The following is a 24,461-nucleotide window of genomic DNA, read 5'->3' as shown; positions in this document are numbered from 1 at the left end:
TTAAAACTTACTTTCATTTGGCAGCTCCGATATTGAGAGGGCTATTGTCAAGGATTGAACTGAGGGAGAATGGAGAGTAATATTGTTCCTATTCTTCACAAAAATTAAAAATATTCTCCCACAATTACATGCCACAGGAGGTAGAAATGGAGGGGGCACTGGGCTAAGTGAGCTTAAAAGATGTATCACAGCAGCTGCAGCAGGAAGAGTGACAGGAAATCACTGACAGTACTGGGGATGGGGGAGAAGGGACAAGCTGTCTCACAAACTCTGTGGCCCTGATATACAACGCTCTGATGCCACTCTAAAAATTACCTTGGCAGGAGCGATTTTTCCCCCAATGGCTGATGCTCAGCATGAATAGCATGCAAATTATATGCACACTATTTGTGTGGAGCAGCACCAGTAAAAGGGGGAGGAACTGTGCCTGGCGCTTGCTCAAAAGAGCAATCACTAGGCACTGCTCCTCCCTATCCCTGCTGTCAAATATTTTTGCTCATCTCCCTGCCCGCCGATTAGAGCCAGCATGACTCCCCAAAAGCTCATTAGCTTTGGGGCTCCCTCTGCAGCTCAGCTGTTTGAGGCTTCCCCTGCCGGCTCATTGCTGAGCTGACAGGGAAAACCCCAAACATCTGAGCAGCAGGGGAAGCACCAAAGCCACCAATTGGCACTTTGGGGAGTCCTACCGGATCAACTGATCGACCAGCAGGGAGAGCAGTGGAACAAATGCCCCCCTTCCCTACTAAGCCCCTAAAGCCCGACACTCCAGCAGACACTCCTTCCCCCTGAACCCTCCTTTCCTCCTCATGCAAGCCCCCACAGCCCAACCTCCCCCCCCCTCCGCCAAGCTCCCTCTGAAAAAAGGCACTTGATGGTCTAGTGCAGTGTTTTTCAACCTTTTTTGGGCAAAGGCACACTTGTTTCATGAAAAAAATCACGAGGCACACCACCATTAGAAAATGTTAAAAAATTTAACTCTGTGCCTATATTGACTATATATAAAGTAATTCTCTTGAATAGGAATCAAATAAACACAAAAAAAGTATTTTATAATTACTTTATTATGAAATATTAAGTAAACAGAATAGTGAAAAATTATAAAATACTTTATTCAGTGCGAAACCTGGGCCTGTTTGGCTGAACACAAAGCTGATATTCTGGCTGGAATCGAAGAAAGACACACACGTAGCTCTTCGTCAACAGCTCTCAGTCTCTCTCTGTATTTGGTTTTTATAGCATACAAAAATAGACAAATATACCCTCCATCCTTTTTATTAAACCACAATAGCAGTTTTTAGCGCAGGGAGCTGCGCTGAATGCCCAGCGCTGCTCTTGACGCTCATAGGCTCCCTGCGCTAAAAACCACTATTGCGGTTTAGTAAAAGGTGACCATATTGTAAAATATAGACAGCAGATATAAATTCAGAACTGTGCATAGTAAGTGAAGGGAAGTTTTCATCTCTGGGAATTTACCCAGTTAACTATTAAGTTATTTGGGCAAATTCCTTTGAAAACTGTGGTAATACTGCCTCCACTTTGCTAAATTTAAAATAAAATAATTTTTCCTACCTTGTCTGGTGATTTCTGGTTGCACTTTCTTCTTCTGACTGTGCATCCAATCTTTCTTCCCTTCTATCAGCCTGTATGCTTTCTCTCCTCCACACCTCATTCCCTCCCCCAACTTTTTCTTCCTCTCTCCCTGACCTTTCTTTCTTTTTTTCTGTTTCTCTTCTTTCCTTCTGTTTCCCTGCCTGCCCCCTTTCTTTCTTTCTCCCTGCCGTTCCCCAAGCCACTGCCACTGCCGCTGCCATCGGGGAACAGGACCCACCAATGGATAACAGGCCCCAAAGCCGATGCCGACGCATGCTCTCCCTGACGTCAATTCTGCAATCGGAGAGGAAGTTCCGCCCAGCCAGGCAGCGATTGGCTGGCCCGAACTTCCTCTCCGACTGCAGAATTGACGTCGGGGAGAAGAAGACTTATCGGCTCGATAGATTAGATCGCCAAGACAAAGTGAGTCCTAGGTGATCGACTCACTTTGCCTTGGCGAGCTACTGGCGCCCCTGCCTCGGGCCCCCTGTCAGCTCCGGGCCCCTGAATGCAGGACTGGTAGTACTGCCCTGATGGCGGCCCTGCGGCACACCAGGCAACATCTCGCGGCACACTAGTGTGCCGCGGAACAGCGGTTGAAAAACACTGGTCTAGTGGGCCGTCGCCACTGCCCCCAACCCCCCCCCACACACCTTTTAGTTGCTACAGTTTAGCAGGCCTGCTTCTCCAAAATGGAGGCCTTCCCCTTCCCGGTGCATCTTGGGATATACTGGGAGGGGCCTAAGGTCCTGGTTGGCTCAGGCACATAAGGCCCCTCCCAGGGGCAGGGCCTTACGTGCCTGAACCAATCATGGGGGACATGAGCTGTCATAGCCGTACTTTCCTGTCAGTGCCTGAGCCAATCAGCATTCAAGCATTAACAGGAAAGTAAGACTACAACAGCTCAGATCCTGTCAGTAAAGTTTGCATGGAAAACACCACATTTCCTTGCTGTGCATTACACAGAGTGCTCATTAGAATACTAATTAGCTCCTTGTAATGCATTAGCATAGGATTCTCAGTGGCTGCTGCCCTTTTGTTCATCACTACCAGATGTATTTTATTTTTCCTTTTTTTTGTTTTTCTTTGCTGGGCATAGGGAAATTTGTTGTGAGCTATGAGCTGAGCACCACCAATCATTTTCAAAAGTTGGCTCCTATGTACTTTACTACATACCTCCAGCAGAGTTTCAAAGGTATTCATTTAACATGTTCTTAATCCGCAATATCTCCTGCACTAGTAAATGAGTATTGACTTCCAAATCTTTCATGGCCACCATTTCTTGGGGTGTCTATGGATTGTATGTAAGCCATTTAACACCAAATACTGTTGAATTATTGAAGTCTACCAGTTTGTTTGTGGATATCTCTGCATCTTCATGCAGCTGAGTCAATCAGTATTTGCCACCTGCCAGAGGGGGAATTTCAATTGTTTTAAAAGTATTTGGGGAAGTTCTCTTCTATGCTGCCATCTCACAGGAAGCTTGCTAGCACTTCCTCATAGAATCTACTTTTATGCCACATATGTATTAGCATTGCAGGAGTGGAGCGGGAATAGGATTGTCTCTTAAATATGTACAGGCAGTCCCCAGTTTAAGAATATCCCACATACATCAAACTTGTACTTATGAACCGGGGTCCTGCCTCTCCCTTCCTGTGTCAACGCACCCCTTCTGCCTCCCTTCCTGTCCAAACACAACCCTCTTCCTCCCTTCTGTGTCCTAACACGCCCCTCGTGTTCTTGGCTGCCAGGTCAGCTGCAGGTAGGAACCGTGGTTGTGGCTTTGTAAAGAGAACTGCGATTGGAGGGAGCTGACCATTGGAGGTAAACACCGGCAGGAGGCACGAATTTGGGACGCAGAATGGGTGGAAAGATGACGAGGGGTGCGTTGGGACATGGAACAGAGGAAGAGAGTTGCATTTGGACAAGGGAGAAGTAGGGTTGCACTGGGACACAGAAGGAAAGGAGGTAGCACAAACTTCAGACAAAAGAGGGAAGGAAGGAAGAAAGGAGGGAGGGAGCATGAACTTGGAAGATAGGATGGAACAATGGAGGGAGTGAGGGAAAGAGATGCTGAGGTAGGGAAGGAAACAGAAAGGGAGAATTGTTGGGCATGGGTTTCTGAGTGAGAGGGAAAGAAAGTGCACATAGGGAAATGAAGAAAAAGGTGAATTGTTGGGCATAGGGAGGGAGAAAAAAATATTGGGCATGGTGGTGGGAGAGGTGTGAGGTAGAAATGCATGGGGAAGAAAGATGAGAGGGAGAAATGTTGGATGTTGTGGTGGAGAGGGAACAGTGGGATGGATGAAGAACAAAAGTAAGTGTAAACCTCCTATCTTTTCTTTCTATTTAAACTACAGTACTTTTGAGGACTGTTTCTTTAATGTGTAATGTTTTTATAAACGGTGTACTGTACAGGATCTAAGTTACATACAAATTTAACTTAAGAATGGTTTAAAAACGGAACTCATTTTTAACCTGGGGACTGCCTGTATCTTATAAAATACATGCGTGTACATTAATTTATGCTGGCATAGGCATACACATACTCAGATTCAAGGCCTTTCAGCATCAGAGCAGATATGACTGTGCAGGCGCTTTTTGGTAGGCTGTTCTATAAAAGCACATAGGCTCATTTGTTGACTTCATAAAAGAGCCTAGACACCCTGTAATACAATACAGTATTTATATAGGGAGAGCAATTTTATGTCATACAAAATAAACTTCAGTATTTAAAAATATGATGCTCAATTACAGATTTTTATAGGATCATTTTGAAAAGAAATTTGCACAGTCTTCATCCATCTCCAGCATATGTGCTTCTCTATCCAGACCTTCACCATCATCACCTATGGAATTTTGGAGAATGGTGGCAGTGATAGGCTGCTTGTCCAAAAGTTTCAACATAATTGTTAAAGTGACTTGTGCTTCTGGTTTCTCCTCCAAAGCTTATTCTAGTTTCACTGTTATCCTCTTCCCCATGAGTATGATTTCCCAAAGAAAATGAATAGAAGAAATGAAGGTTCATCTCAAGCCAGTCCCTCATCCAGCCAGTTCATTTAAAAAAGTGTATGAACTAAAAAAGCCCGTCATAAGTCACTTCAACAATTATGTTGAAACTTTTTGACAAACATCTGCCACCATTCTCCAAAATTCCATAGGTGATGATGTCATCAGCAAATGATTAGGAAAGTATAACAGAACAGCAGAGGGCACCATTTTTTATCCTGCATTTAAATTAAGATGAGAGAGAGAAAGGTGCTAAGCAGAAAAAGTTTGCTGACATCCAAAAATGAAGGGGGGTGGGGGAAGGTATGGCAGATTAAACATCATAACTTCACAGCAAGGCTTGTAAGACTTCACAAAAATATCTTAGGTTGTCTATATATAATATATATATACACGTTCTTAATGTTATCACCAGATAGATGAGTGCAGGTGTCTCTGGTAGGGGAGAAGCAAAAAACATGACATTTCAAACCATCGTTTTATTATGGCATACAGTATACAACATGTCCTCCCTATTTTCCTGATCTCAGTCTATGTGACTTCAATCTGATTCCTAAAGTGAAGAAGCCATTCAATGGGAAACACTTTGCTAACAAAACAGGACATTTTAGGTGAATTTTGGAGAGAGGAGGCACACATTAGTGATCCCAATGCAGATGATGGTATTCACCGCCTTCCCCATCGATGACAACGAACCATGAACAACCTGGGAGACTACTTTCAAGGATGTTAACAGTTAAACAGTTTGTACTTGTACTTTGTTATTCGTATTGTATACTGTATGCCATAATAAAACGATGATTTCAAATGTCATATTTTTTGCTTCTCCCTTACCAGAGACGCCTGCACGCATCTCTAATCTGGTGTCAACATTAAGAAGTACATGTCACATATTTTCAAACATACTGTATATACTATACACTTCCCCCTCCATATTCATGGGGGTTAGAAAAATCATGAATAACTTTTAGGGCCAACTCTGACTCACCCTCCTGCCTCCTGGACCTCTCCACACCTTACCTGGTGGTCTAGAGGTGAATCAGGGCAGGAGTGATTTTCCTAGGCTCCTGCACCCTGCAGAGCCATTAACAAAAATGGCTGCCATGAGTTCTCGCTGTAGTCTCGTGAGACCACGGGAACTCATGGCAGTCATTTTAGTTGATGGCTCTTTAGGGGCAGGAGCGTAGGAAGATCGCTCCTGCCCTGCTTCACCATTGGGCCACTAGATACTGTGTGGAGAGGTCCAGGAGGTAGGAGTGGGTCAGGTTTTAGAAACCTGTGAATAACCAAAGTCATGAGTTCTAAATCTGTGAATTTGGAGGGAGAAGTGTATTAGATATCCAGTATTGACACATTTTTGAGAGAAAAAAATTGTTGTCATGAAGAGGGCTGACCCCCACAATATTCCCACCTTACTACCACATAGAATCCCAGTGCGAGCAGTTTGTATTGCAAGCCCAGCGTGGAAATATCATTAATCATCATTAGTCAAACCATCATCCATATTGTAACACAAAACATGAGCGACTCACAAACACTTCTAAACCACGAGCGTTCCAATTTTGAACCGCGGCACAAATCCCAGCATGCTTTGTGAGGTTTCCCTGCTGTAAACATGTGAGTTAAAAACACTTTTCAGGGGCGGTGTGTCAATCATAGGCATGGAAGAGCTATTAGATGAAAGGAAGGGAGAGGAGGGGAGAAGTAATGTCGGTTTTTAACAAGCGCACATAAAACATGCCTTTCTCTGCTCAAAGCTACTATAATTCAGGTAAATCTTGTAATTTCTTTTTAATGTAAAATTTTAGCATGACCCACAGCCAGAAACATAAGACAAGGGTATCATACATGCGCTCAAGAACTGTGCTTTTACTACTCCCGTAAAAAATATATACAGTAAAACCTTGGATTGCAAGTAACTTGGTTTGCAAGTGTTTTGCAAGACAAGCAAAACATTTTATTAAATTTTAACTTGATATATAAGCAATGCCTTGCAATACAAGTACATACAGTATACATATATCACAACTGAGCCGCTGACGCTGCAGAAGTGTAGTGACTGTTCTAAACGAGATAGGTCTTGCAATACAAGTACGTATAGTATTTTATATTAAAGTTTTGGGGTTGTGGAACGAATTGTCTGAGTTTCCATTATTTCTTATGGGGAAATTCGATTTGATATATCAGTGTTTTGGATTACAAGCATGTTTTCAGAACAAATTATGCTCAAAAACCAAGGTTTTACTGTACTTTTTTTTTTATTAGCCACAGTCAAAACACACACCACAAAAATGCACTTTTCACAGTGCTGGCACTGTATCGGCACCCCCGGACCAGTCACTGTTTTTTTGTCGCCATAAACCAACACCGCGCTTAGAAAATGCCTCAACGATTTTTAAGAATCCACCATAGTGCTCATTTCAATGTTGAAGAGCCCATTTGCATGTCATTATCGGAGACTGCTAGAAACCTCTCTAAAGACAGAAATAATCCGTTTGATAATTTGCCGCTAAAATGCATGCAGGCTAAACCATCGGAAAACAGTTTAACGACGGCGTTAAAGTTTTGAGAATCTGGGTTTGGGAGATTAGTTTATTTATATTTTTCATTTGGTAGGAGGCATGGGTCATGTTGGGAAGAAAGTTTAGTGCCTACCGCCACCCCTACCCCTCATCTCCCCATCAGCTGTCTGGTAATTCACCGAAAACAATAAAATATCTGTGATGCACATATCCCAAAGCTAATATATCTAGGTAATACACTTAGAATAAAACACTTTTTTCTACCTTTATTGTCTGCACATTTTATTATTCCATCATGTTGGTCTCATTTTGTCTCTTCTGCTTTCCTGTGTCTTCTGATTAGTCCCTTTCCAGTGGTTGCTGTCTATAGGTCTCTTCTCCTCTCTCCTGTCATGTTTCATTCCATCACAACTCCTGTCTCTGATATACCAATCTTTCCTTTTTAGCTCTTCTTCCTTTTTTTTTATTTTTTTGCCTCTCTGAACACTCAAATTTCACCCTTGTCATTTTTACTTTTCAGCTACTTACCAACTTTCATTCTCCCTTTCTCATGCTCTAGCTTTCCCATTTCCCATCTCATGCTTTCTCCAGCATCCCTTAGCATCTCTTTCTCCTTCTTTACTCCCCTCAGATCTGGTATCTCTCTCCTCCCCCTCCCCCAATGCTCTGGCATCTCTCTCCTTTCTCCTTCCTTTTCTTCCCTGGTTTTCCTTCTCAATTTTTCTGCCAGTCGATTAAATTCTTTCATACTATCTAATCTTCAATTTCCCTCTTTTCATTTTATCTATCTACAGCTTGCCACCTCTTTTCCTCACCGCTTCCAGTATCTCATTAACTCTATCCTTTTCCCCCAATCCAGCATGTGCCCTTTTTTCTTTATCCCCTCCTTCCACCCAGTATGTGCCCCCTTTCTCCTCCCCACTTCCTTCCAATGTCTGCTCCACTCTTTCTCCTCCCCACTTCCATCCAGCATCTGCCCCACCCCCTTTCTCCAGTTCCATTCAGCATCTGCTCCCCTTTCTCTCTCTACTTTCATTCTGCATCTGTTCTCCCCATTTCCATCCAGCGTCTGTCCCCCTCTTTCTCCACACAATAAACCTAAAATGACACTCAACCTCTTCCCCTTGTTTGGCCATCTCTCTCCCTTCCCCTCATCTTTGCAGGCACTTTTCAAACTCTAAGAAGGTTACAGCAGTTAACAATTGTTGAAAGAGTTCCACAGAAGGGTTGGAACAAAAACAGCCTTGATGTGCTGCTATGCAAAATCCGAGCAATGGGCACTGCAGATTGTAAGCCAGGCAGCGGACAATCATGCTTGATTTGCACACAAGAGCACATTGACATTGTATGCGATCTTGTACTGAGCCAGGAAGACACACTGCAAATACACCGAACAACTTGTCAAATAGCAAGAGAAGCAGTAATAAGTCAGACAATTGTGGTTATGTAATCCATAATGATCTGAAATGAAAGTGTCTTAAAAAATATTGTGAGGAGCAAAACACTCAAAGAGAAAAAACAGTGTTCCACATTGATTCTGATACAAAGAGCAACAAAAACAGTGGAACAGAAGATCCTGTATGTACAGGAGATTTCAAGTGCAAATGTTTATTGTTTTGAAAATGTCATCATATACTCCACGAAAGACTCCCTTAAATACAGAGAATCTGTATCAAGATTAAAACAGTAATTGCACCATGTGTTCTTAGCTCACAAGATATTCAGTGAACCCAGGACCCTACATGGGCTGTGTTTTGGCAGTATTGTGTCTTCCTCAGGGATCCTGGTAGTAACTTGTAATCTGAGATCTGGCTGTGAACAATGAACATGATTTCAAGGCATGACCAACTTCCAATGTAGACAACGCGAAGCCTGACTGGAGAAGCTCATATCGAGGGAGCATCATGCCCAAGAGTTAAACTTTGTACAACAAAGACACATACCTGAAATGGTGCTAGCAGCTTTTAACCAAGTATCCAGAGCACAGCATCAGCTTCATCTGGTTTACAGATTAAAAGATATTTACAGTAGCTCCACCAATTAACACACAGAACGGTCAACTGCACATGCCTTCTACAACACTGAAGCATGAGGTTAATGCCAAACGCCTACTACGGACCAGCCCAATCTTCAACCATGGTCTCAATTGCAATCTTAAAACTCAGATTTACATATTTGCTCTTCATCGATCCTGGGGTTAAAATCAATGACGCATACTACCAGGATGTCCTCTTAATGCAGAAACTGTTGCCATCGATCCATCGCATTTCGAGAGACTACTTTATCTTCCAACAGGACAATGCCCCAGCACATTGGGCAAAGGACACCATAGAACTGCTACATCAGGAGACCCCAGATTTCATTGGCCCAGACTTCTGACCTGCGAATTCACCAGACCCATACTCAGTTGACTACCAGATCTGGGGACTGATACATGAATGCATCTACTAGACAGCGATATCTGACATTGAAGACCTTAAACAGTGCCTCATCTCTATTTGGGCTGAGATGAAGCTGAGCGTCTTTGACAAGTCCATAGATCAGTGGCAGTCAAGATTAAGAGCATGCCTTCAAGCAAAGGGAGCAAACTTTGAACATCTGCTTAATTGAAACACTATGGGCTCCTTTTACAAAGCCACGCTAGGACCTTAACGTGCGGAATAGCACACGCTAAATTTTTGGCTAGCGCATGCTAATCTGGTGCATGCGTTAAAAACGTTAGCGCACCTTTGTAAAAGGAGCCCTATTTTTTGACAACATTTTTCTGCAAGATAACATCATAAACCTTTTTGATATGTTTTTATTCAGTTCACAATTCATTTTCGCAATGTAGTGCTGTGGTGCAGTGGAAAATATTTACAACTTCATTCAGGATGCAACATATTAAATGTTATAAGAATCGGCTGAGTTCTGTTGAAGATAAAACAAAAAACATTTTGGTGTGGTTTTTTTAGGGTTTATATATACATATATATCTTAGGAATATCAAACAGAATATATTTCCCCAACCTATGTAAACCTCCTACCCCTTTGTATCCTTTACCCCTGTAGCACAGTTCTCTAAGAGGTTGCACCCCTGTTCTACACAAAGGCCTGGATTCTCGAACAGGCACAGATTTTTTAGGCATCGATAGACACCTATACCTCCATTATAAATACTGTCTAAAAGGCATTTTTATCCGAGATTTGAGGCGCATACTGGTGCCTGGAAAATTGGTGCTGGAATCACGCCTGTATGGGTGCTTTAGGCCACCAAATGCCAAAGTAGATGTGGCCAATGCCAGAAGTGGTGTTAGGCAGTGTAAAGCACCTATGTAGGCATGATTCTCATGAAGAAAGGCACCAGAAAGGTAGGCTCTGAAAATCCTGACCTATATTTCCGGCACCTAACTTTTGCATTGGCGGAATTCTGAAATCGGAACCAATGTGTGATTGGCGCACGATCGGCACCGGTTCAAGAATCCAGGCCAACATGTTCTTTGTTCTCCAAGGTAGGGGAGGGAGTGTTCACCAAAATGTCAACTAACACCTTCATCTCAGTTATCCATAGAAACGAGAACCCTGTTTCTTTTTCTCTAGAAAAATTAATTGAACAAGAGACCACTATCTTTTGAAAATAAACAAGCTTCCAGCTATAAAGCTCACTGTATCTGTGACAGTTATCGATTATGTATAAGCTATAGCACAATGCTGGTGAGAACTGAAGCACGTTAGTGTTAACCTACCCCAAAACAGTATTGGCAATGTTTGTGCAACATCACAGTAGCATTAAAGGAAGATGGTGAAAGTCTGCCTGAAGGCAGCAGAGGCGGCAAAGAAGTTTACTCAAGACTGTCTGTCTGCACCTCGGAAGGTGATATTCTATTTACAGTTTTATCCTGCCTTTCTATACTAGGTTGTTAATGTCACTAATGTCTCTGTTAAATTGATCCCCTCTCTCAACACTTTGGGAAAGATTTCCAGGTTCTCTGAATGATTACATATCTCCATTTTGTCCTTCAGTAACCTTGCTTTGTTACGCACATAGGGGTTTCCAGCATCAGTGATGATCCTTTGGACTTGAGGAAGTCCCAGTAAATTGTGTTCCCTCATCACAAATGCAGCCTGTCCATAGATGATGGATTTCATATAAACCCAAGTCCAAACTGGATTCTTTGGGAAATATAATATCAATATGTCTATATGTAGAATTAAGTATGTATTGCAAACTGTGCCACGGCACACTAGTGACTCCTGAGATTTCAGGTGTGCCACGGCACACTTGGAAGGAGGAGAGGCACCGGCTGACTGCCTATATAGTATATGCCTCTCAAGACGAGAGGCACGTCCTTTAGGCAATCAGCCAGTGCTAGCGCCTTTCGTTCTCTCCGGCCCTCTTCCCTGCTGCCCCCCCCCCCCCCCCACTGATGTCTCAGGGCCCATCTGGAGGGCCTTCACGCATGCGTGGATGTCGATGTGATGACATCACTTATGCGCGTGACATCACGGCATGTCAACGCACTTCCGGATGCCTCAAGCCGCGGCCACTATGTTTAGTGTGCTGCAGCTCGAGAAAGTTTGCAGGACACTGCCATAGAAGAACTGTAACAAGGTACATAAATGCTTACGGCTTAGAATCGGGAGAATATTTGCAAAAAGATCCAATGTTATATTGTAAAGTAAAGGGACAATATAAAAGCAAATAAATGATAAGACTGAAATATTCAGTAAGGGATTACTGCAAAGGTGTTGAGTTACTGAGAAAGGTGGAGCTAAAGCCAAAATCCCTTTCAGTATTATTTCATTGATGGGGGTAGCTCCTGGATCAAAGATTCAATTTTGTATTGAGTGAGTCCTTCAGCACAAGTTTTGAGACTTGGAAAGGTATTGCTATAACTGCACATTAAGGAAAAATGTGTTCTATCTTACTGCATTCTAAGCCTCCTGCAGTCTGTAGCAGCTTTGTTGCATACACATAGCGAAATGAATGAACATCAGAACCTGAGGAATTAAAACAGAAAGTCTTTAAGGCTTTCCTATCCCAATGTGATAAGTCAGATGCATGTTTGGAAACTGTATGAGGATAATTTCCATAGGCATTTCATTCTATGGCTAAAGCAGAAGCAGCCTGCTGCAACGTTACCTGCTTAACATGCAGATAATGTTATGACTGTACAGCCTGTAACGATGTACCTGCTATTTGAGGAGGCATTCCCAAGGGCATAGTGGTGGAGGAGTTTGCACTTACGTGTCTCCTTTTGCAAATTCAAGCATCTGCATATAATTTTTCCGAGATGAATTGTCTGCCCCCACCCCAACAGCAAGTTTAAATGCAAATGCACAGCATTCGTAGAGCAAGTTTCAAAATGTTTACCGTATATACTCGAATATAAGTCGTTCTGAATATGTCGAGACCCCCATTTTTTCCCCTAAAAAGGAGGAAAAATGGTTGACTCGAAAATAAGATGGGGGCTTAATATTCAAGTGCCATGCCCTGCCAGGATCTGCACCTCTTGTCCTCTTCCTCACACCCTCCCCTGCCAGGTTCAGCACTCAGCCCCCCTCCTTGTCAAGTTCTGCACCCAGCCCCCTTCCTTCCCTGCCCTGCAAGGCTCTGCATTCAGTCCCATTCCCTACCAGGCCCTGAACCAAGTCCCCTTCCCTGCCAAGCTCTGAACACTGTGCCCCCCCCTCTCACATACTACCAGGATCTATACCTTTTCCCCCCAGGCTCTGCGCCCTGTCCCACCTTCCCTCCCTGTACCCTCTTCCCACTAAAAAGAGCCAGCCTCATCAGTGATGTCACAATGGCTTGATTATCCCGTACTCCCCTCTACCCTCCAAACCAGCCAGCAGATTAACCCTTCCTCTTAACTGAAACCGCCTAATGGTAGGCCGGGACAGGAGGGATCCCTCCCGACTCCTGTCCCGGCCGACACTAACAATTACTACCCTCCCTCGCGTGTATCCCACGCGGAACCCCTTCTGCCGATCTTGAAGCTAGTAGCCAGTGGCGCACCCGGGCTGGCACGCAGGAGCGAGCTTTTCATGCTCCTGGACAGCCATGCACAACTCCTCGATAGGCTGCTGTGAGAGCCATGAGTCCCATGAGAACTGGCAGCAGCCTATCAAGGAGCGGTGCAGGGCCGGCTGTGAGCACGAAAATCTCGCTCCTGTGTGCCAGCCCAGGTGTGCTGCTGGCTACTAGCTTCGAAATCGGCAGGTGGGATTCCAAGCAGGATACACGCTGGACCATCAGGGAAAAGGTGCGCAAGGGAGGGAGGGTGGTAATTGTTAGTGTCGGCCGGGACAAGAGACGGGAGGGATCCATCTGTCCCAGCCTAACGGTAGGCCTGCAGGAAGTCCAGGAGGTTGTCGGGTGATCACTGGGGGATGACCCAAATATAGGACGAGACCCCATTTTTGGGCCACTGGCTCAGAGGGAAGAGTGCCATTGGCTCAGAGGGGTCACCCTCACTCCACCTTCTCTCTGTCCCTTCATATACAAATAGTATTTAGGCTGTCAGAACAAATTATCAGCCTAATATGATCCATATAGGGTAATCTTATAACAGGTCTCCTGGATTATGAAGTCAGGTGGGCATCTGTTGAGGACCTATCCCCTAATTTCAAAAATTTGCACACGCAAGTTACAAAATAAGGTCAGTTGCATGCCTAACAATTCAATAATGAGAAGATAATTGGTGTTAATGCGCAATGAAGTGCTATAATTGGCCTTACTTTGCACTAATTAGCAGAAATTAACATTTACTCATGTAATTACCCTGAGTCAGTATTTATATGTTGCATGCACAAGCTCCAGAGCACGCAACTGTAAGATGGGCATGGACCTGAGAGGGTCGTGAGAAGGTCGAGTTCATGTCAGGCAGTTACTTGTGAAGGTTATGTAATACATTTATACACCTAACTGCCTACAATTCGACATGAGCTTTTATACCAGCCATTGAGCTAGCGCACGTGCTCACACCTAATACTAGGAGGAAAGCAGCATAAATGCAGACTTATGCTAGTATTCTATAATGGCAGTTGCACGCACAACAGCCATTATTGAATTCGCACTTAGGTAACTTTTTGAGAATTACCCCCCTTATTGTACAAAGACACATATTGTCTTTATAAAATGTAACTGCTTAGTACAGTGGTTCCCAACCCTCCAGACCAGTTGGGTTTTCAAAGTAGCCCTAATGAATATGCATGAGAGAGATCTGCATATAATGGAGGTGCCAGGCATGCAAATATGCTCCATGCATATTCATTAGGGCTATCCTGAAAACCTGACTGGCCTGGTGGTCCTCCAGGACAAGGTTGGGAACCACTGGCTTAGAATGTCTCAGTATATATATTTATGTCTTCATGACTTTTAAGTTTTCTTCTTAGATTTGCATTGTCTTTAATTAATGCCTCCTTGTACTACTTTAGAAGAATTTATATTCTGTTGTTGGTTTTCCATCTGTGATTTAATATCAGTGGTAATTTTCTGTAGTCCTGAGATATCCTTATCATACTCTTTAAACCGTTCTTCTACTTGATTAAATTGAGAAGTTATAGTTTTGGGGATAGTAGCAACCAAGTCCCACAGAGCATCCAACGTTACTTCCTGGGGTTTATTTAACTGAGAAAATTGTAAATGTATGGTCTTATGCTCATCCACTGGCAAGTCTTCCAAAAGCTGTTCAGGCTGGGCCAATCCATCTCCCGCAGCTGTTGAAACCTCCAAGTCCACATTCAGGCTCCCCGGAGAAAACTAGAAACCCGAATCTCCGTCTCCCGAGCTGATCTCTGCTGCCTCCGGGGGAGGAAGCACTCCGACTCCCGGAAGCTCCCCCTCCCTCGGGGAACTGGCCGTTCGAGGATGCGGGGGCGGTGCTCGCAAATCAGGGCTAAAGGTGGTTTCAAGCCCCAAGGAGGACTGCTGCGTGCCATTCCCCTGCAGCATCTCCAGCAGGGGTAGCCCTGTTCCTATCGACGTGCTCCTCAATATTGCCAACCACAGGAGTCCCGGAGTGCCGCGAGGCCCCAGCGACGCTTCTCCCTCTCCGCTTAGGCATCTTCAAGGTAGGAAATTGAATTGAAATTCAGAAATGGTAACCGCTTTGGGAAGGCTGTCGGGAGCAATCACACAGCCTACCTATACCGTCGCCATCTTGGATCAGTCTTCATGACTTTTAAAAGCATAATATTTCAAAAGAAACTTAATTGTGTGCTCAAAAGGATCAACTTCATATTCTTCAATAAGTCGCAATTCTAATGAAAATAGTGAAGACAGTATTTTTAGTAGATGATTAAATACCTTAGCACTTATCTTGGATAAGTTAGCTCAAATGTCACAAAAATGTATCTCAGGAGACCTTATTGCCCAACATGACTTCATGTTTCACCACAGCCGATTCATGAGAATCTCCTAAAAGAAAAAGCTCTTTATCTAAAAACAGCAATTATTTCATTCCCCCCCCCTAAAAAAAGCAAACACATTTTTATCAAACATATTTTACAGATACTCCCTGAGAACAGGCTACTGGGCTTGATGGACTGGAAAGACAGGTTAAAAAAAAAAAACCACCACTTTTTAAAGAAATAAAAATATCCATTGTTGTTCTTTAAGATTCAAAAAAATGTTCAATATGACCACTTTCTCACCCTACCTTAGCAGTATCAATAATTCTCAAGTGGATGCATAGATGTTACCATTCACTCTCTTAGACTTATGCTCATTTAGACAAATTTTGATTGGACGAATGCTTCTGCTCACATAAACTAGCTTGCGTGGACATATTATAACATAAACTATTGCTGATGAAAAGTGTTTTTCTTTGGAACCTCTGTCTAACCCAGGGGTGGGAAACTCCGGTCCGTGAGGGCAGGAATCCAGTCGGGTTTTCAGGATTTCCTCAATGAATATGCATGAGATCTATTTGCATGCACTGCTTTCAATTCATATTCACTGGGGAAATCCTGAAAACCCGACTGGATTCCGGCCCTCGAGGACCGGAGTTGCCCACCCCTGGTCTAACCATAGTTACTGGAGCATCTATAAAGTATGTTTGATAAAAACGCTCACATTGTGTGTGGGTATTTTTTTTTTTTTAATGAAATAACTGCTGTATTTAGATAAAGAGCTTTTTCTTTTAAGAGATTCTCATGAATGAACAGTGGCGAAACATGAATTCATGTCGAGAATAGAGTTTCCTGAGCTAAATTTTTGTGACATTTGAGCCAGTGGCATAGAGAGGGTAAGAGGTGCCTGGAGTGGAGGCACCCGCCACCCCCCAAGCGTGCTCTCTCTGCTTTCCCCCCACTCCTTCCGCACCCTGCCCACTCACACCCTCCCTTCCTACCCCATACCTCTTGTGTAAGCAGCTTCTTCGGCTTCTGCTCGCGCTGGCGTTCCCTCTGATGTCACTTCTGGGCCCCGTGACCCGGAAGTAATTTCAGAAGGAGCCAGGCTGGTGTGAGCTGCAGGCTAGAATAGTTGCTTATGCTGATGAAGATTTTTAAAGAGGTATGTGGGGGGCGGGGAAAGGACAGCACAAGCATGGCGTGGGAGTGGTGTTGACGCCCCCATCAAGATGGTGCCCAGGGTGGTCCGTCTCCCTATCCTCCCTTACTACACCACTGATTTGAGCTAACTTTTTAAGATAAGTGCTAAGATATTTAATAATTTACTAAAAACACTATTTTCATTAGAATTGTGACTTAATGAAGAGTATGAAGTTGACCCTTTTGGATACACAATTAGGTTTCTTTGAAAACTTTATGCTTCTGAAAGTCATGAAGACATTTTATTTATTCATTCTATTTTCTATACCATTCTCCCAGGGCAGCTCAGAATGGTTTACATGAATTTATTCAGGTACTCAAGCATTTTTCCCTGTCTGTCCCAGCAGGCTCACAATATATCTAATATACAGTCCCTTGGGCAATGGATGATCAGGAGACCCACCCAGGGTCACATAGAGCAGCGTGGGCTCAAACTCACAACTTCAAGCTGCAGTTCTACTTAGCAGATATATCTTTATTTATATACAGTATGTGAATCATTTTTGATTATACCTGCCATCTATTGTGTTGTGCCTGATATAACTTTTTATAAAATGAAATGGCACAAAAGTTAATGAAGCCTAAGAAACAGGGGTACATGTTTGCATGTAAAGTACTAAATAAATTGTGATGCCACCCTTGCTCCATCCAAACGCTTTCCCGGAACATGCCTATACCAGTAGTGCATAAAAGTTTGCATATTCTGATCACTACCCCCCTCCCCCTGAAGTGTATAAAGGGTGCTACAAATTGGGCATGCAATTGGACACACAGGCATCATTTATATGTGCATCTAAATTAGCTAATTGACACTAGACTGGCATTAAGTATCAATAATTAGTGTCAACAATCACTAATTGGTTGTAGTTACTCATGCAAATGATGTATGCACTTCGGGCTAGATTCTATAACTGTCACCTAGCACAGTGGTCCTCAACCCTGTCCTGGAGGACCACCAGGCCAGTCGGGTTTTTGGGATAGCCCTAATGAATATGTATGGTGCAGATTTGCATGCCCGTCACCTCCATTATATGCAAATCTCTCTCATGCATATTCATTAGGGCTATCCCAAAAACCCAACTGGCCTGGTGGTCCTCCAGGACAGGGTTGGGGACCACTGGCCTAGCAGTGCCTCTCTCTGCACAGTTCTCAATCAACCGCTAAGTGCTGCTTATAAAATCCTGCCTAATGGCGCCTAGGCATGCTTAGGTATCACTAGGCATCCTGGAGGTAGGCGCAGGTATACTAGGCCAGGTTTTACTTGGCCTACTTTACTGGTGCCTAACTCAGATGCCTAGCAATACCTAAGACAACCACGCCTCTTCTCCGCCCCCCTAACCACACCTACTTTTCAGATACATGTCCTTAGGCATCGCTAGGTTTGGTGCTGAATTCTTAATTGTTAATTTAATTTTGTTTTGATTGGTTGAAAACTGGTGCGGTCAATTATCATGCCAATTAGCCAATTAAAAAAAAAGGTACGCATGGATTCCAAAGTTAGGTGTCGCTAGGTATCCTTGATTACGGCACCTAGCAGCGCCTAATGTAGACATCCTATATAGAATCTGACCCTAGTACTATAAACTTAGTACCTAATTTTAAGGGGATGTGAACATGGGATGATATGGGTGGGTCAGGGACATGCTGAGCAACTAGGCGCTAAATTATAGAATACTGTCAGTTATACATGTATCTTCCAGTACTTGGATGTGAACATTTACACCAGCTATTGGCATGGTGTAAGTGCTCATATGTAGTTAGGCGCCAAACTGTAAATTTATGTTAGTATTCGATAATGACTACCATGCGCAATATTGCCATTACAGAATAGGCGCTTAGCTCCCAAATTTTGGACACCTAAATTTTAATCGGTGCATATCTGTTTTTTTAATTGGCGTGGTAATTGAACACACCAGTTCTCAGCCAATCCAAAAAAAAAAAATTAAGGGCTCCTTTTACTAAGGTGCACTAGCATTTTTAGCGCGTGCTATAGTGCGCACTAGCTGAAAAATTACCGCCTGCTTAAAAAGAGGTGGTAGCGGCTAGCGTGCACAGCATTTTAGTGTGTGCTATTCCGCGTGTTAAGGCTCAAACACACCTTTGTAAAAAGAGCCCTAAATTAAGAGTTTGGTGCAGAACTCTTATGATGCCTAGTCAAAGATGCCTAACTCAAGGCACCTATCTGAAAAGTAGGCATGGTTAGGGGCAGAGACTAGGCATAGTTGACTTAGGCGTCGCTAGGTGCCCGAGTTAGGTGCTGGTAAATTAGGCCAAGTAAAACCTGGCTTAATGAACTAGCGCCTACCTTTTAGGATTTCTAGCGATGCCAAAGTGTGCTTAGGTGCAGCTAGGTGGGATTCTATGAAGGACGTCTAGCAACTGATTGACAACCACGACAAGTGGTGCCTACAATGTAAGCACGTCTAGGCACTGTTTATAGAATTAGGCCCTTTGTGTGCTTTCATTCAGGAGGCAATTTTATAAGCAATGTTTACTGTCATATATGCATGAAAATGCATTCATAGAATTACTAGAATTACAATTTCTGGGGGTACTAAAGCCAATGATAAGAGTCTGTACTCCAGCAAAACAGTTTGAGCCAAAGTCTATGCTTGCTGAGCCTTTGAGGCTTTTTGTGCATTCTTTTCTAGCTTCTTCCCGCATTAGGAAAGATTCTGGTTAAACACACAGAGGGGCATAATAAAAAAAAACGTCTAAGTCCCCTTTTGGCCTAAGGTCTTAAATGTTGAAAGTAGAAGCAGGGAAAATGTCCATAATCAAAAAAAACATCCAAAAGGAGGTTTTTTTTTTTATAATGGCCTGCCTCTACGTTCAGCTGTTTAAATGCCCAGACCACCACACTACGTCTAAACTTATACCCCATAATGAACCAAAAAAACACCTAAGCCCCAAACGTCCAACACAAGGGCTTTTAGGTGAAGAAGAAGCCAGTCCTACGCCTAAAAGCTGGATTCTGTAACCAGTGTCTGTCAAAATCAACACCGGTTACAGAATTCACCCACCATGACATTGGGGCAAGAGGGAGTCCAAGCCCTCTTACCCCGCGGCACGCCCGACCTCCCCGACGACATCGGGGCAAGAGGGAGTCCAAGCCCTCTTGCCCCGCGGCACCCCCGAAACCCAATGAAGAGGGAGCCCAAGCCCTCCTGCCCTGCAATCTCTAATCCCCCCCGATTATGTTCAGGGCAGGAGGGAATCCAAGCCCTCCTGCCCCGTAATCCCCAAACCCCCTCCCCCGAATCCGATCCGTCCAGGAGGGAGCCCAAGCCCTCCTGGCCTCTCGCCCCCCCACCCCCTACAAGATCGGGAAGGAGGGAACCCAACTCCTGCCCAGGTGGACCCCCTACCCCTCACTACAATATGGGCAGGAGGGATCCCAGGCCCTCCTACCCTTGACACAACCCACCCCCAATGACCCCCCCCCGAAACCCCGATCGGCCCTACCCCGCCGACCCGCGACCCCCCTGCTAACCTCACGACCCCCCCACCCCCACTCCCCATACCTGTTAAATGTTGGACGGACGGTTGCCAAGCCCGCTCGTCCAGCAGGCCAGCCGGCTCTGGAATGGGGCCGGATTGACCCAGGCAGCTTTAACCCCGCCCACAGGTGGGGCCTGAGGCGCCTGGGCCAACCAGAATAGGCCTGGGAGCCTTAGGTCCCTCCTGTGGGCAGGGCCTTAGACACATGGGCCCAACCCGGCAGGGGGGGCTGATCAGGGGTTCAGTCGTTGGGGGGGGGTTGTGTCAAGGGCAGGAGGGCCTGGTATACCTCCTGCCCGTATTGTAGTGGGGGGTGGGGAGTAGGGGGTCCGTCTGGGCAGGAGGGGTTGGGCTCCCTCTTGCCCCGATGTTGTCGGGGGGGGGTGATGTATTGTGGCAGGAGAGATGCCTCATTTCCCCTACCGCGATGCCATCACTCCTCTACCTGAACTGCCACAACCCGCGGCAGGAGATATAGGGCATCTCTCCTGCCGCGGGTCCCGGCAGTTTGGGTAGAGGAGTGATGTCATCGCGGTAGGGGAGATGAGGCATCTCTCCTGCCGCGATCATTGCTGTAGGGGGTAGGAAGGTTGCTTGGGCCGCTGAGCTGATCGCAGCAGCCACAATCAGCTCAGCAGCCCCTTTTTCGGCACTTAGACCTGTTTTGACTTCGTCTAAGTCAAAACGTATAAGTGCCGACTAGGCAACCTGCCTAAAGTTTTGGTTATACCTGCTGCACGCCTAGGTCTAGGTCGGCCCACCTCCCGCCCTTTCCCCTCCTCTAAAAAACGCCTCTTTTCTCTCTGTGCGTTTAGAGGCAGGGGAAAGGCCTAAGCTGATTTTAGATACATATAAAACCAGCTTTGATTATGGGTATTTGGACGATCAGGCTTTTTGATCGTCCAAGAAGCCATTTAGGCCACTTTTTAGACTTTTTTTTTTTTTTTATTATGAGCCCCACACTGTTTTTGCTTTTCTGTTGTTCATAGAATTACCCTCATATAGGAGTTCACAGACTGCAAATATATACGTTCATCAGTGTACAGTGAACATGCAAATCAATTTGAAAATTTATCCACCCCTTGTTTTTTTGCATATATCCACTTTATTTCTTGCAAATATCCACTATATTATATATGCATATATATTGCATGTATCCACTTTATTTTCCACCCTCTCAAATCTCTTATGAATGAATAATTATTCCTAGTTATACTGGTCCTAATATTCCACTGGGCCAGCTAGCATTTCAACTTTATTCACTATCCATTTAACTAGTGCCCCTGAATATACATCTGACCAGTGATTATCCATTTTTAAAGTTAGGCATGCTATTTCACTGGCATAGTTTTAAATGTATATCCTTATCTGCTTAGTTGTGAAATATTGTCACTAAACCAGTGTTTTTCAACCCAATCTTTGGAGTATATTCAGCCAGTCAGGTTTCCAGGATATCCAAAATGAATATGCATGAGATAAAATTGCATTCCAAGGAGGCAGTGCATATAAATCTATCTATTTCCTGAAACCCTGACTGGCTGGGTATTTAATGAGAAATGGATAGAAAAGCACTCTCTAACTTAAGTTCTCTCCAAAGTCACATTCAGTGCTGCCCTTTGCCAGACCACTAGAATTAACAGCAAGCAAAGAAGAATCTGGCATAATGATTCTTAAGGCCTGGACTAGCTCTTCAGCATCTTCAGCTCTAGACATCCTAAAAGATGGAAGTCTGAGTCAGGAATTAAGCCCAGTTGGCAGCATGAAGTGTTAACCAGCAAAGAACCAAGCTGACGAGCTCTGTACACTTCTGATGCAAGAATGATACTGAAGCCAGATTTTATAACACAAATTATTTTTTCTCTCTGAAAACAGCAAAAGGAAAGATGTGAAAAGTGATTTCTCAGCCCCGTCAACAGCTATTGAACCAATGTTTGCTTTAGGAAGCCTTAGCCAATGAATTGACTTTCTTGCCTTGTGTAGGTGGCTGTTTTATTTCTATCAGACTCGTTCATAGCTCATTTAAACAATGAATATAACAAAGTGGGTGGAGCATCATATTCATCGAAAAAGATGGGAACCCATCTGGATACACCACCACCAGGACAATAAACCAGGATAATGTTCGACCCTGTTCATTAGATAGTTTTGCCAAGTAACTCTTACTCTCCTCTAGTGAATCTCTGTCCCATCCTTCTTATCTTATCTTTATTAAAACTAGATATATCATTGGGTGGCCAAATATGGCATCACAACAGTGTTCAAAAGCAATAAAACAACAATACAGCATCTAACAAAATAATACAATAAAAACAATCACTTAAAATTCTATACAAACAATTGGGGGGGGGGAACCCCTCATCCTATATCCACCCCCATCCCTAACAAAGAAGGTGTTAGTAGCACTTTTTGGCAGAGTGAGAATGACCCTGGGTGTGGAATAGAGAGTTGCACGGGGACAGAAATCCCACCCATCCCCGCCAGGATCCTCTCCATCCCCACCAGGATCCTCTCCGTCCCCACCCATCCCCGCAAGGAATTACCTCTTTCCACGCCCGTCCCCATAAAAAGCAGCAATTACTTCTGACAGGATCATCAATTCCACAGTTTCTTTTGTGTTTGTGCTGCTGTTTTCCTTGTGGAATCTCTTTGGTGGAACCCTATTTTTGTTTTCTGTTCAGGTAATTTACTTATAAGCCCCCTCTTTTACTAAGGCTGACGTGTCCATTATATTATATGGACGAACCCTGCTTCCAAAGCCTTCCATCCCCGTGGGAGTCCTGTGGGCCAGAGGGGGGTCCCCGTGGCAGTCCCATGGACTAGGGGGGATTCCCGCGATCCCCATTCCCGTGCAGACCTCTAGTGTGGAACTGCCCAGTGGTATCCCAGAAGTTGCAAAAAGAATTCACGAACAAATGATACTAAAAACCATACTAACTCCCTGAATTTAAAAAAAATATATATTTTAAACAGAATCCATTGGGTGAGAACACAGTGTGATGGCAATTATACACATTGACTGGTTCCAAGATATGCAGTGTGAAGTACCACTCTCATTTGGCCGCATTCCTTGGAATGCGAAAATGCAAACTGTGCATATTTAATCCTCTATTTTTCTCAGCACAAAATCAGATGTTTATTATTGATATAAAGGCAGTAGGGTTAGGAAGGGGAAAGAAATATACCAAAAATGCTATCATCCGTTCTTCAATCCAAGTGGGTATCGAATTATAACAAAATTCATATCCTGCCGTGAAGATTAAACCAAAGGGAGTGAGATATAAACCTAGTCAGCATCTTGGAGAAAGGTTTTGGAAATTAATTTTACGTTTGGCTTTAAATAGGACAAGACTCTCAGCAAAAAGGGTGTTACTTCTAGATATACCAGCTTTAAGAGAAACAAACAAGGACAAATTTTGCATACTTCCAGCTTATGTTAAATACTGCACCCCACTGAAGTCTTTCTTTGGAGACATCCTCTCTATATCTTCTCAGCTTGCTGTGCAGACACTTTCTCATTTTCTTATAGCTGGCACGATGAGGTTTAGAAGCACAGTGAAAGGGGAGTAGCAAAATCAGCTGGAAACCAAGCATAGAGTATCTCAGCTCTAAACAGCAGTGAAATGACATTCTGTGCATCTAAGTGGGGGAGGGGGGAATCACCTGCACAAAGCAGTGGCCAAAGCCCTAGCCATCTTACAGGGCAGTCTAAATTGGCCAGTTCAGTCTTTAATTGCTTCCTTTATTACTATGCTAGGAACAGAATATGAAGATAATGGCTTTTAATGACCGTGATTTTATAATAAACAGGCTAGGTTTATAGGCCAAGAAGGTATTATTTTAAGCTTATTTTATAAAAATGCATATGTGTCTATTTATTTATTTGTTCAATTTTCTATACCATTCTCCCCAATGAGCTCATAATGGTTTACCCTGTCTGTCCCAGCAGGCTCACGGTCTATATGATGTACCTGGGGGTAACAAGGGGATTAAGTGACTTGCCCAGGGTCACAAGGAGCTTCATGGGTTTGAACCCACAACCTCAGGGTGCTGAGGCTGTAGCTTTAACCACTGCGTCACACACAGCTACAGTGGTACCTTGGATTACGAGCATAATCTGTTCCAGGAGCATGCTTGTAATCCAAAATGCTTGTTTATCAAAGCGAGCTTCCCCATAGGAAATAATGGAAACTCGCTTTGATGTGTCTCCCCCCCCCCCCCCGAGAACCGGCATTGCTCCCCTCGAAGGCCCCCCTGCGATCCGGCACTCCCCCTGCAATCCGGCACACCCCCCCCCCCGACGCG

At 44.1% G+C, this 24,461-nt stretch overlaps 1 protein-coding gene across 2 annotated transcripts in view; it reads right to left on the bottom strand.

The window, feature by feature from the left end:
* EMX1 (empty spiracles homeobox 1) overlaps nucleotides 1-24,461 on the bottom strand; it is a 48,641-nt gene that overhangs the window by 2,758 nt on the left and 21,422 nt on the right. Inside the window, exon 3 of one of the 2 annotated variants that reach the window (XM_033953578.1) lies at nucleotides 23,581-23,735. The exons of the other annotated variant lie outside the window; for it this stretch is intronic. Within the exon in view, the coding sequence (XP_033809469.1) occupies nucleotides 23,581-23,735 (155 nt within the window). The remainder of the gene's footprint in view (nucleotides 1-23,580; nucleotides 23,736-24,461) is intronic. 2 annotated transcript variants of the gene reach the window in all.

This window comes from Geotrypetes seraphini, chromosome 1 (assembly GCF_902459505.1).
Source record: "Geotrypetes seraphini chromosome 1, aGeoSer1.1, whole genome shotgun sequence".
Lineage (NCBI taxonomy): Eukaryota > Metazoa > Chordata > Amphibia > Gymnophiona > Dermophiidae > Geotrypetes > Geotrypetes seraphini.
This window is presented reverse-complemented; position numbering and strand designations above follow the sequence as displayed.